The 14260-nt window shown below is 44.5% G+C and overlaps 1 protein-coding gene across 1 annotated transcript in view; it reads right to left on the bottom strand.

The window, feature by feature from the left end:
• LOC120909264 (membrane-spanning 4-domains subfamily A member 4D-like) overlaps positions 1 to 14260 on the bottom strand; it is a 138292-nt gene that overhangs the window by 30959 nt on the left and 93073 nt on the right. Inside the window, exon 5 of the mRNA XM_040320999.1 lies at positions 370 to 432. Coding sequence (XP_040176933.1) covers positions 370 to 432 — 63 coding nt within the window. The remainder of the gene's footprint in view (positions 1 to 369; positions 433 to 14260) is intronic.

Below are 14260 nucleotides of genomic sequence, written 5' to 3'. Positions count from 1 at the left end.
CTTTCCATTATTGATTCTCCTAGGGGAGCCCCTCTTAATGTGTAATTTGCATGTGTTTTTTTGACACCCAAGTACATAATTTTACATTTCTAAATATTGAACGTCCTCTGTCATGTAGCTGCCAACCCCCTCAGGTTGGCATGTAAGTGATCAAGCCATGTTACCTAACTGAAATAAAGATAAGTCAGAGGTATTCAGTTTGGCTATGCTATCTGACATTTTTTTTGGGGTCACAAGACTGTCTAAACAAACTCAAATCCAATAGTGGGTGAGATATTTTTCATAAATGTATTTCAGGTATGTCATTAGCTATTTGCTTGAAGTTCAGCTCTTAAATTCAAAGCTTCCTTTCCCATATGATGGACTTACAAACATTCGAGTTGGATTCTGTTTGACTTCAACCGAGACTGATAGACTTCCGGAGGTGATGAACTGTAGAAGCATAAAGTAATAGTTACACGTAACTTATATGCATATTGCATTGATATATTACAAAAGAGCATAATTTAAAGACAAAACTTTTTTTGGTTTTGGATAAACTGCAGAGGGATTAGAAGAGTTTGCTAAAGTTGCTAGAAAACATATTAATCAGTAGTCGGCATGGATTCACGAAAGACTGGAGTTGTCAAACAAATTTGATTTCCTTTTATGAAGAAATAACCACAAGTTTAGACAAATAACTGACTGTGGACGTGGTATACTTGGATTTTACAAAAACATTTGACACAGAGTCACCACACACGGCTAATGTGTAAGGTAAAGTCTACAGGCTTGGAAAGATCCATTTTGTAAATGAATAGAAAACTGAAAGACTGAATTTAGTGGTTAATGATTCTTACCCCAAGGTTCAGTGTTGGGACCTTTACTTTTTAATATCTTTATAAATGATATAGGGTCTGGGATTAAAAGTACCATTTCAGTCTTTGCGGATGACACCAAGCTATACAGTGGAATAACGTCCTTACAGGATGTCTCCAATTTACCAGCTGACCTCAATAATTTGGCAAATGAAACTTCATATTATACTGTGTATAATCACTGAACAATCAGTCACTGGGGGAAATTACTAAAACTGACAGGATCTGGAGCAGCAGCGCTTCATAACCATCGGCTTCTAGATTCAGCTCGCTTCTGCTCTAGTTATAGACATTTTTCCCCACTGTATTTTAGTCAAAATTACATTTCTAGTTTGCAGTCAACAGTGATTTTTTAACGCCAGTTACAAAATCCTTGTATTTAAGCTACCGTAACAAAACCGATTTCTTACAGAAATCTAGATTCCTGCCTGCGTGATTGAGGTCTGTAAGGGAAGGAAGGAAGGAAGGGGAATTATACTAGGGGATAGGCTTACAGGGGAAGGGATAACCAAGATTGTTACAGAGGGTGAGGATTTGTGCTGGGAGGGGGATTTTAGGGAGGGGAGGATTTGTGCTAGAATGGAGAGGATTTGTGGTAGGGGGTGATGAGCTGGGGAAGATTTGTGCTAAAGGGGAGGGGGGGATTTGGGGGGTGATTTGTGCTAGATTGGAGGTTTTGTGGCAGAGAGATTTAGTGCTTGGGTGGGGGATTTGGGGGAGTAAAGTATCTGTGCTGGAGGGTAAGGGTTTGTTCTGGGCAGGTGGAATTTTGGGGTGGGGGAAGGGAGTAGAGGATTTGTTCTAGGAGGGGAAATTTGAGGGGGTAGATATGTGCTGGTGGTGAGAGGATTAGTGCTGTAGGGAATTTGTGGGGGAAGAGTATTTGTGCTGGGGAGGGGGAATGGGATAATTTGTGCTGGGAGTATAACACTTTTGCTGGGGAAGGGGAATGGGGATGGGAGAGATTTGGGAAATATGAGGATTTATGCTGGGGTGGAGGTGGGGGTGATTGGGCGATTCTCCTTAAGCAGTCAAGGCTCAATTTAAAGGGAGCTGATTAATAAAAAGGAAACATATTAAAATACAGATTTTAGGTATGACTATTCTTACTTAATCACATTGGTCCAGCTTGGACTGATGTATGTATGTATGTATGTATGCATGGGCCTTACCTGTGGGATTCCAGTGGAAACTGAAAATCACTGTTGTAAGCACAACTACCTGTGGTGTATCTATATTTTGCAAAAGCATTTGATCCAGTTCCCCACAAACGTTTACTGTACAAACTATGGTATGTAGGCATGGACCATGGCCCTTTCCCTCCCTTGTTTTTCATTGAAGACAGCAGGTGGTGCTATTGCACTGATTGGTGCGAAACCATGGCAATATTTAAGTTTATTTTGCAAAGCAAATATACAAAAATCAAATACTTTCAACAGGGTACATTCTCTGTACTGCGACGCAGCGCGTAAATACACTACATATCAATACAGTTGCAAGCATACAATTAAATTACATTCATTCAACCCATTCTGCGGTATGATGCCTGATGTGTTGCGCAGAGTTGTGAAACCCCGAAACATCACATTGTGCATGACGCCGCATTACCCTGAAAACAGTAGTTCAAAAAAGCGTGTCAAGAAATGTCAATGTCAAACCATGGCAGGCAGACGCTGAGCAGCATGGGGTGTGGGAGCTGTGTGTAGGAGCTGTGGACCGAATCCCCCCCCTCCCACTGAGACCGAGAGAGGCAGTGGCGGCGGGTGACCTGAGGACAGTGCCTCCCCATAGACTCTGAAAGAGGGGGCGAGCATGTAACCGGCTAGACCAAGAGGTGACAGATTGACCGGGTAAGTGTTACCACAGACCGGAGGGGAAGTGTGACAGGCAGACCAAGGAAGCGGAGGGAGCAGAAAGAGGCTGGCTGAGCGGGGGAAACTATATGCTGACAAGTCCTGCAAGTGTCAGTATACAGGGGCGGCTGAGCAGGAGCAGAACGACACAGCCAATATAAAAGACTGACTCACAGTGTGTAGTGGGGATGCTTGCTGAGGAGGGTGTAGTGTGAGTACTATTGAGTGTCGTGGTTTAACTGAGTACCTGTGTATTATTGAGTACTGCAGAGTAACTGTGTGTGACTGAGTACTGAGGAGTAACTGCTGAGAAATTAGTCGGGAAGCTAGATATCAGTTAATCAGACAGAGTATAATTCCCAATCCCCATTAAATTAGAGGGTACAGCGCCCGGCGGGTGGGGAGATGCGACTCGGTGCACATCTTGTGGCATGTATGCATTCCTCGATCATCAGAACGAGGGAGAATACCCTCCACACGCCTATGGTTGCTTCCCTGGAAGCCCAGGTCCTGAATATAGGGAAGCAACTGGCAACACTGAGAAGAATCTCCATACTAAAAGAGAGTTGGTAAAGTACCCGGCAGGTGCGAGCACAGAGGCGGGTGGAGACAAAAAGGTACAGGCACCTAAGCAGAGTAGATGGGTGAGTCAGGAAGGGTAGAGGGGAAAGTGTCAGGGAGGCTGGTCCTGGGCTGGAACATCCCAATAAATACACCCTGTTGCATGATGTTGGAGAAACCAGTCAGGGAACAGCATTGCTGGAGCCCCTAGCTGCCAGGGGAAAAACTCCAGTGAGGGCGGGAGTAAAGCCAAGGGTAAGGAAAGACCGATTCTGGTTGTAGGGGACTCCGTTGTTAGAAAGACAGAGAGGGCTATCTGTCAAAAAGACCTGAAGCGCCAAACTGTATTTTGTTCACCGGGGGTTCGGCACATCACTGATCTGGTGGACAGATTATTGGGTGGGGCTGGGGATGACCCGGCTGTCATGGTACACGTTGGCACCAATGACAGTCAGCGGAAGGAGTGTCCTGAATAACGATTTTAGGGACTTAGGAGCTAAATTGAGGAATAGGACCTCCAAGGTAGTATTCTCAGAAATACTTACAATTTTAGCGTTAGGACTGCAGTACACAGAGAGCCTTGACGGGGCCTGCAGCTTACACATGCATTTGCAAATGCATGCAACTAAAGTTGAGCTTACTTGAGCTACACCAGGGAGGCAGCGAGAGAATAGGGATGAGCACTAGTGCATTGCTGTATGATGATTGTCCAAAGCATGCACCTGACCTGCATGCTTTGGCCAATCACAGCGCGCTCTGCTGATAGAGCCATAATTGGCCAAAAGCAGGGTGCCTTTGGCCAATCATGGCTCAGGGGGACCAAGTCCACTCCCCACACTATATAAGACTGTGCACATAGCGGCCGTGTATAGTGTGTGGACAGAGATAGATTGAGCTAGATTAGGCAGGCAGATTAATTAGTGGTGTGCAGGCTTGCGTGTATGTGTATATATATATATGTGTGTGTGTATATATGTGTATATATATATATATATATATATATATATATATATATATATATATATATACAATTACACTGCTTTTAGTGTAGACTCTATATTCAGTTAGTGCAGGCAGTGTAGTTCATACAACAGTGTATTGAAGGGGTACCCCTGTGTCAAAAAAAGACGTGGGTGCCCCCCCAAAAAAATCTGTACTAGGCCCTTCAGGTCTGGTACGGATTTTAAGGGGAACCCTCCAAAGTTTAAAAGAAAAAATGTCTCCCCAAAAATCCATATCAGACCCTTATCCAAGCATGCAACCTGGCAGGCCGCCCCCCCCCCCCCCCCGAACCATACCAGGCCACATGCCCTCAACATGGGGAGGGTGCTATGGTGACAAGGGCCTCATGCCCATAACCCTTGCCCGGTGTTTTTTGGGGTCTGCGGGCGGGGGGCTTATCGGAATCTGGAAGCCCCCCCCATGTGAATGGGTATCGGGTACATTGTACCCCTACCCATTCACCCAAAAAAGTGTCAAAGCAAAAAGGCCAGGAGACAGTGTTTGACAATTCCTGTATTTAAAAAAGTTTAAATCCATTGTTAATCACGGCATCCGACGGTCCCAAAAAAAAGAGGAAAAACTCCACCACCATGGAGGCTTTCCCGCTGCCTGCATTCTTTTTGCGGTGACAGCCGTTATATAGGTAAGGGCGGGCAGAGATTTTTATTCTATTTTTCAGGTCAGTCGGTGGTGTGATTGAAGATGGATGGACATTGTGGGAGACTTTTCTTTTTTATATAATATATAAATAAGTGGCCCCCAATGTCCATCCATCTTCAATCACGGCGCTGACGGACACGAAAAATAGAAAGAAAAAAAGCTATGCCTCAATGGAGAGGCATTCCGCAGACTGCTGTCTTTTCACGGTGACAGGTGTTATAGGGAGGATAAAAAGGGGCAGGGGTATGCCTGTATATCAAGAATGATGTGCAAGTGAATGTGAGGCACGACATCACTAATGGAGCAAGAGATGAGGTGGAATCCTTATGGGTAGAGCTTCAAAGGGAGGAAACAATGGAGAAAGTAATTTTGGGAGTATGCTATAGGCCCCCTAACCAGAGGGAGGAGGTGGAGTCAGACCTCCTGGCGTTACTGAAGCAAGAGCGCAGAAGGGCGGAAGCCGCCTGTGACGGTATCGGTATGATATCCCCGTCAAGCATTCCCTCCTCTCCATACAAGAACATCGCAGGATCATCCACACATGAGTCAAGACTGAATGCTGGAACCAAGACTGATTTATTGGCAGCTTGCTGCTGGTTATAAATACAGTTTTACAAGCTAAATCCTTAATCAAGGAACAATGGGAGCTCCACCCCCTTTTCACACACTCTGGAGTTTCTCATACAGAATATAGCCAGACAATTCGGAGCCGACCTGAGACACATTTTTTTTAAATAATGACATCAGGGAAGTTAATTACAAGGTGTACAGAACACATTAGCTGGGCAGCCTGGCACCGCATAATGAAGCAATCAGAATACATAACATGAGTCACCTCTAATCACAGTAAACAGGATTAACATCCCTTTGAAATAAGGAGCTAGCTGCAGACGGGTCATTAACATGTCAATAGCTTGTAACACATGAATCCATTTTACCTCTAACCCACAATTTAACCAAGCAGGGAGAATTACACTGACATATCCTTCACAATGGCCCCCCCTTTTCTCCCTGCTCTGGCAACCCGGTTGGACCTTCCCTGGTCCAGTAGGGTTGACGGGTTCAGAGCTTTTAGTCCGAGGTTAACTCCGTTTGGCGTGACTGACCTCCATTGGTAACTGCTTCCGACTCAGGTATGCCACCGGGTCGTCAGATCACACGCCGGTCAGTCCCCAAGTCTTTGTGCGATCTGCAGAGTCACCAGAAGTCAGTGTGAAGACGGCGAATGGGTCTGTGCGCCGCCGTCTAGGTGTCCCGCTATGGGAGGGGCAGGTTATGGCTCTGAAGTGACAATCACAGGAGATTCATAAAAAGGAAAAGTTATATTTGTTGAAATGCTGTAGCACTGGTGCTCAGAGTCCGGGGGGAGGGGAATCAGAGCCCCATAAGGTCAGCCACCCCCTGCTCCCTCCGCAGCCGCCGGTTCTCCTCTTGGAGCTTCTCCAGCTCCATCTCCAGTTCATGGAGCCTGGGGGGGTCGGCCTGCTGTGACCTCAGGCGGTTGTTCTCCTCCTCCATGCGGCTTATGCACTCCTCCAGCTCCATGTATTCACGGATCAGCTCCTGCTTGCTCATGTCCTGCAGGCTTTCCACGTGGTCCTTCATCATCAGGAACTGGGTGGTGGTGTAAGGGGCCACCGGTGGGCCCTTGGCGAACATCTCGGCCCACATCTGGGGCGCCCGCTGCGATTCCATCTCCTCCAGTCGCTTCTTCTCCTCCCAGGTCCGCTGGTTATATGACTTCCAGGACCTCTTCTTCTTGGAGGGTGGCCGGCGGTGCCTCTTTCTGCCCAGCTCCCTCCAGGGCCCCTCCGGCTCATGGCTGTCGCCCATGACCAGCTGACAATGGTGTTCCCTGTTGTCCGTAATAACAGATTGTACCATGAGGGCTTCGTAAGGGGTGCCCAATGGTTCTTCCTGACCCAGCTCCTGTGGATCCCAAGCCGAGTCTACACAATGGGCTGCTGCTGGTGGGCGGTACCCAGGTCGAGACCAATTTGATCTGGTGTTGTCATTCAGGGGGCAATTCTGCTTGAAGTGACCCAACTGTTTGCACCGGAAGCAGCGTTGTTCGTTGTCCTCCTGGCGTGGATAGCGAGGGCTCGATGTCATCGGTCTGTTAGGAGGTTGGTATCTAGTGGCTGGTGGGTGTGAGGGCACCGTTGGTCGTGGAGGTTGTACCTGTGGTGTGACCTGGTTCGTCTTGCGAGTATCCACATATTCATCCGCCAACTTCGCGGCCTCTGGTAGAGTCATGGGCCTGCGATCTCTCACCCAGTCTTTGACATCCGTCTGGATGTGATTGTAAAATTGCTCCAGGAGCATTAGTTGCAAAATGTCCTCTGCGGTGGTGGCCTGGCTGCTGTTAACCCAGTTAGAGGCCGACAGGGACAACTGGCATGCCCATTCCTCGTAAGAGTCTTTCGTGGTTTTGCGTGAGTCCCTGAACTTCTGTCGGTGGGACTCTGGGGTTACTGCATAACGAGCCAGGAGCACTTCTTTAACCCGGGCGTAGCTATGGATATCCTGATCTGGCACGGTCCGGAAAGCATCAGAAGCTTTGCCTGACAGTTTGCCTGACAATATTGCAACCCACTCTCCTCTAGCTATTCGGTGCAGGTTACATTGTCTCTCAAAATCTGCCAGGTAGTTATCAATTTCACAGTCCTTTTCATCAAAAGCTTTAAAAGCGCTAAACGGAATCTTCCTTGCGTCTGCTGTGCTGTACTCACTGTTTGGAGAATGTGCGGCTGCTTGTTGGACTGCTGCCAGTTTTAACTGTAGTTCTGCGTCTCTTATTTGTTTAGCCTCCTGTAGCTCTGCGTCTCTTATTTGTTTAGCCTCCTGTAGTTCTGCGTCTCTTATTTGTTTATCCTTCTGTAGTTCTGCGTCTCTAATGTGTTTATCCTCCTTCGCTAACAGGTCCATCACTTTCAGCACCACATCTGCCGTTGGGTTCGGACCGAACCATGCTAGCTTCTCTCTCATTGCCTTGTTGGTTGGTGACTCCTCCTGAATCACTGGTGTCTCCATCTCTTGTACTGCTGGCGTTGCTGCATCCAAGTTCTCCTGGTCCATCTCCATTAGTTCTGCTATGATGACCCGCTTGGTTTTGTTGCTAGCAATCCTTCCACGAACTTCCAGTAGTTCTTTCGGTGTCTGCTTGGAATCCGGGTGTAAAGGAGAGTAGAAGGGAAGATCCCGCTGCTGCCAACCATTTGTGACGGTATCGGTATGATATCCCCGTCAAGCATTCCCTCCTCTCCATACAAGAACATCACAGGATCATCCACACATGATTTAAGACTGAATGCTGGAACCAAGACTGATTTATTGGCAGCTTGCTGCTGGTTATAAATACAGTTTTACAAGCTAAATCCTTAATCAAGGAACAATGGGAGCTCCACCCCCTTTTCACACACTCTGGAGTTTCTCATACAGAATAGAGCCAGACAATTCGGAGCCGACCTGAGACACATTTTCTTTAAATAATGACATCAGGGAAGTTAATTACAAGGTGTACAGAACACATTATCTGGGCAGCCTGGCACCGCATAATGAAGCAATCAGAATACATAACATGAGTCACCTCTAATCACAGTAAACAGGATTAACATCCCTTTGAAATAAGGAGCTAGCTGCAGACGGGTCATTAACATGTCAATAGCTTGTAACACATGAATCCATTTTACCTCTAACCCACAATTTAACCAAGCAGGGAGAATTACACTGACATATCCTTCACACCGCCTGGAAAAGAAGCTCCTCAGAAGAAAACCTCATCACCTACAAGACCACAACAAGAAAATATCATAAAGAAATCTTCAAAGCCAAGAAAAATTATTTTTCCAAGGCTATCAACAGCGCCCTAAACCGCCCCCGCAAACTCTTCAAGCTGGTCACTCAGACCATGAATCCTGTCTGTCTTGAAGCCCCCAGTTCTGACACCCAAGAATTTTGCAATGAATTGTCGGATTACTTCATTAATAAAATCGAGGGAATCCGGGAAAGCATTCAGCAAAACAATACCCCCCTGACCCCCCCCCCCGCAATTACTCACACAACACCCACAGAAATTCACCACAATTAGGAAAGTTCACTCTAGAACCCATCTCCATCGATGCCACTAAAAATATCATCGGTGCTCTGCGAAACAGCACCACGACAAATGATATTATCCCCACTAAACTGCTGAAGGAATGCACCGATATCTTGTCACCTCCTATCACGCAGCTTATAAACCACTCGTTCAAGGAGGGCATGGTGCCCTCCCAGCTGAAAGAGGGCATAATCCAACCCATCTTGAAGAAACCCACCTTAGACCCCAAGGACCCACTTCATCGCCATCCCATAACAGGTCTAAACGTTCTTTCCAAGGTCATGGAGAAAGTAGTGGTACAACAGCTGCAACAGCATCTAGATACCCACAACCTACTTGATCCATTTCAATCTGGCTTCCGTCCCGGACACGGTACGGAAACAGCATTGCTCAAAATATGGGACGACGCTCTCAAGGCCGCAGACAAAGGAGAATCTTGTCTCCTGGTTCTGCTGGACCTAAGTGCGGCTTTTGACACGGTAGACCACAAACTATTACTAACTCGGCTAACGTACGTAGCCAAAGTCGCAGAAGGTGATTTATCTTGGTTTTCCTCTTTTTTGGAAAACCGATCACAAACAGTGAAATTGGGACCTTTCACTTCTGAGAAACGCACGGTATCGCACGGAGTCCCTCAAGGATCGCCTCTATCACCGGTGCTGTTTAACATCTATCTTCGTCCCCTCTTTAAAATCATTAGCAGCCAAAAACTGCTTTATCACTCATATGCTGACGACACGCAACTGTATTTCCGCATTTGCAACAAAAAAGATCACCATCTCAATCTAGAGACATGCCTCTCTTTGATAGAGAACTGGATGACAAAGAGTTATCTTAACCACTTAAGCTCCGGACCAATACGCTGTCTAAAGACCAGAGGTGTTTTTACAATTTGGCAATGCGCTGCTTTAACTGGTAATTGCGCGGTCATGCAATGTTGTACCGAAACGAAACTTGCGTCCTTTTCTTCCCACAAATAGAGCTTTATTTTGATGGTATTTGATCGCCTCTGCGATTTTTATTTTTTGCGATATAAACGCAAAAAGACCGTAAATTTTGAAAAAAAATGATTTTTCTTATAACAAAAAGTAAAAAAAATCGAATAAACTAAATTTTAGTCAAACATTTAGGCCAAAATGTATTCAGCCACATGTCTTTAGTAAAAAAAATCGCAATAAGCGTATATTTATTGGTTTTCGCAAAAGTTATAGCGTCTACAAACTAGGGTACATTTTCTGGAATTTACACAGCTTTTATTTTATGACTGCCTATCTCATTTCTTGAGGTGCTAAAATGGCAAGGCAGTACAAAACCCCCCCAAATGACCCCATTTTGGAAAGTAGACACCCCAAGGAAACTGCTGAGAGGCATGTTGAGTCCATTGAATATTTAATTTTTTTGTCCCAAGTGATTGAATAATGACGAAAAAAAAAAAAAAAAAAAAATGTTTACAAAAAGTTGTCACTAAATGATATATTTCTCACACATGCCATGGTTATATGTGGAATTGCACCCCAAAATACATTCTGCTGCTTCTCCTGAGTACGGGGATACCACATGTGTGGGACTTTTTGGGAGCCTAGCCGCATACGGGGCCCCAAAACCCAAGCACCGCCTTCAGCATTTCTAAGGGCACAAATTTTTGATTTCACTCCTCACTACCTATCAAGGTTTCGAAGGCCATAAAATGCCAAAATAGCAAAAAAAAAAAACAAATGACCCCATTTTGGAAAGTAGACACCCTAAGCTATTTGCTGAGAGGCATGTCGAGTCCATGGAATATTTTATATTTTGACACAAGTTGCGGGAATATGACAAACTGATTTTTTTTTGCACAAAGTTGTCACTAAATGATATATTGCTCACACATGCCATAGTTATATGTGGAATTGCACCCCAAAAGACATTCTGCTGCTTCTCCCGAGTACGGGGATACCACATATGTGGGACTTTTTGTGAGCCTAGCCACGTACGGGGCCCCGAAAACAAAGCACCGCCTTCAAGATTTCTAAGGGCATACATTTTTGATTTCACTCCTCACTACCTATCACTACCTATCACAGTTTTGAAGGCCATAAAATGCCAAGATGTCACACAACCCCCCCAAATGACCCCATTTTGGAAAGAAGACACCCCAAGCTATTTGCTGAGAGGCATGTTGAGTCCATGGAATATTTAATTTTATGGCCCCAAGTGATTGAATAATGACCAAAAAAAAAAAAATACAAAACGTTGTCACTAAATGATATATTTCTCACACATGCCACGGTTATATGTGGAATTGCACCCCAAAATACATTCTGCTGCTTCTCCTGAGTACGGGGATACCACATGTGTGGGACTTTTTGGGAGCCTAGCCGCGTACGGGACCCCGAAAACCAATCACCGCCTTCAGGATTTCTAAGGGCATAAATTTTTGATTTCACTCCTCACTACCTATCACAGTTTCGAAGGCAATAAAATGCCAAAACAGCACAAAACCCCCCCAAATGACCCCATTTTGGAAAGTAGACACCCCAAGCTATTTGCTGAGAGGCATGTTGAGTCCATGGAATATTTAATTTTTTTGCCCCAAGTCACTGAATAATGACCAAAAAAAAAAAAATACAAAACGTTGTCACTAAATGATATATTTCTCACACATGCCACGGTTATATGTGGAATTGCACCCCAAAATACATTCTGCTGCTTCTCCTGAGTACGGGGATACCACATGTGTGGGACTTTTTGGGAGCCTAGCCGCGTACGGGGCCCCGAAAACCAAGCACTGCCTTCAAGATTTGTGTGAGTGAAATCAAAAATTTATGTCCTTAGAAATCTTGAAGGCGGTGCTTGGTTTTCGGGGTCTCATACGCGGCTAGGCTCCCAAAAAGTCCCACACATGTGGTATCCCCGTACTCAGGAGAAGTAGCAGAATGTATTTTGGGGTGCAATTCCACATATAACCATGGCATGTGTGAGAAATATATCATTTAGTGACAATGTTTTGTACATTTTTTTATTTTAATTTTTTTTGGTCATGATTCAATCACTTGGGGCAAAAAAATTAAATATTCCATGGACTCAACATGCCTCTCAGCAAATAGCTTGGGGTGTCTACTTTCCAAAATGGGGTCATTTGGGGGTTTTTTGTGCTATTTTGGCATTTTATGGCCTTCGAAACTGTGATAGGTAGTGAGGAGTGAAATCAAAAATTTGCGCCCTTAGAAATGCTGAAGGCGGTGCTTGGTTTTCGGGGTCCCGTACGCGGCTAGGCTCCCAAAAAGTCCCAAACATGTGGTATCCCCGTACTCAGGAGAAGCAGCAGAATGTATTTTAGGGTGCAACTCCACATATAACCATGGCATGTGTGAGCAATATATCATTTAGTGACACATTTTTCTTTTTTTTTTTTTTTTCTCATTATTCAATCACTTTGGACAAAAAAAAAAAAAATCAATGGACTCAACATGCCTCTCAGCAGTTTCCTTGGGGTGTCTTCTTTCCAAAATGGGGTCATTTGGGTTTTTTTGTGCTATTTTGGCATTTTATGGCCTTCGAAACTGTGATAGGTAGTGAGGAGTGAAATCAAAAATTTACACCCTTAGAAAGCCTGAAGGCGGTGATTGGTTTTTGGGGTCCCGTACGCGGCTAGGCTCCCAAAAAGTCTCACACATGTGGTATCCCCGTACTCAGGAGAAGCAGCAGAATGCATTTTGGGGTGTAATTCCACATATGCCCATGGCATGTTTGAGCAATATATCATTTAGTGACAACTTTGCGCAAAAAAAAATATATATATATATATATATTTATATTTCCCGCAACTTGGGTCAAAATCTAAAATATTCCATGGACTTAAGATGCCTCTCAGCAAATAGCTTGGGGTGTCTACTTTCCAAAATGGGGTCATTTGGGGGGGTTTTCAATTGTCCTGGCATTTTATGCACAACAATTAGAAGCTTATGTCACACATCACCCACTCTTCTAACCACTTGAAGAAAAAGCCCTTTCTGACACTGTTTGTTTACATAAAAACATATTATTTTTTTGCAAGAAAGTAAAGTTGAACCCCCAAACATTATATATTTTTTTAAAGCAAAGGCCCTACAGATTAAAATGGTAGGTGTTGCAAAAAAAATTTCCACACAGTATTTGCGCAGCGTTTTTTCAAACGCATTTTTTGGGGAAAAAATACACTTTTTTTTATTTTAAAGCACTAAAACACACTATATTGCCCAAATTATTGATGAAATAAAAATTATGATCTTAGGCCGAGTACATGGATACCAAACACGACATACTTTAAAATTGCGCACAAACGCGCAGTGGCGACAAACTACATACATTTTTAAAAGCCTTTAAAAGCCTTTACAGGTTACCACATTAGATTTACAGAGTAGGTCTACTGCTAAAATGACTGCCCTCGATCTGCCCTTCGCGGTGATACCTCACATGCATGGTGCAATTGCTGTTTACATATGACTCCAGACCGACGCTTGCGTTCGTCTTTGCGCAAGAGCAGGGGGGGACAGGGATGCTTTTTTTTATTTTTTTATTTTTTTATATATTTATTTCGCTTTTTTTATTTTATTTGTTAACTGTTCCTTCCATTTATTTATTTTTTTACCATTTTTATTGTTATCTCAGGGAATGTAAATATCCCTTATGATAGCAATAGTTAGTGACAGGTACTCTTTTTTTTTTTTAAATGGGGTCTATTAGACCCTAGATCTTTCCTCTGCCCTCAAAGCATCTGACCACACCAAGATCGGTGTGATAAAATGCTTTCCCATATTCTCAATGGCGCCGTTTATATCTGGGGGGGGGACATTCCCTCCCACTGAATGTAAAAGCAGTCTAGAGGCTAATTAGCCGCTAGGACTGCTTTTACATGAAAGCCGACCGCTGGCTGAAAAGAATGATACCAAGATGATGCCTAAACCCGCAGGCATCATTCTGGTATAACCATTCAAAGTCCTGCAACATACCAGTACGTTGATGGTTCTTGTTGGACATGTATTGTAATCTTTTTTTTTTTCATGCAGTCTGTTGGCTGAACAAAAAAAAGATTGATCGGTGGGTATGCCCACCATTAGAATACCTCCCTTCATCCACCCACTTCTAATGATGGGCATACATGCACCATTTATATATGCCGAAGCATGGGGGCATCCTCCCGCAAAAAAGTTATGCCGCGTACGGTCGGACTTTTCTATGCCGCGTACACACGGTCGGACTTTTCTATG

This window comes from Rana temporaria, chromosome 8 (genome assembly GCF_905171775.1).
Source record: "Rana temporaria chromosome 8, aRanTem1.1, whole genome shotgun sequence".
NCBI lineage: Eukaryota > Metazoa > Chordata > Amphibia > Anura > Ranidae > Rana > Rana temporaria.
The sequence above is the reverse complement of the archived record's forward strand: the minus strand, read 5'-3'. Positions and strand labels throughout refer to the sequence as shown.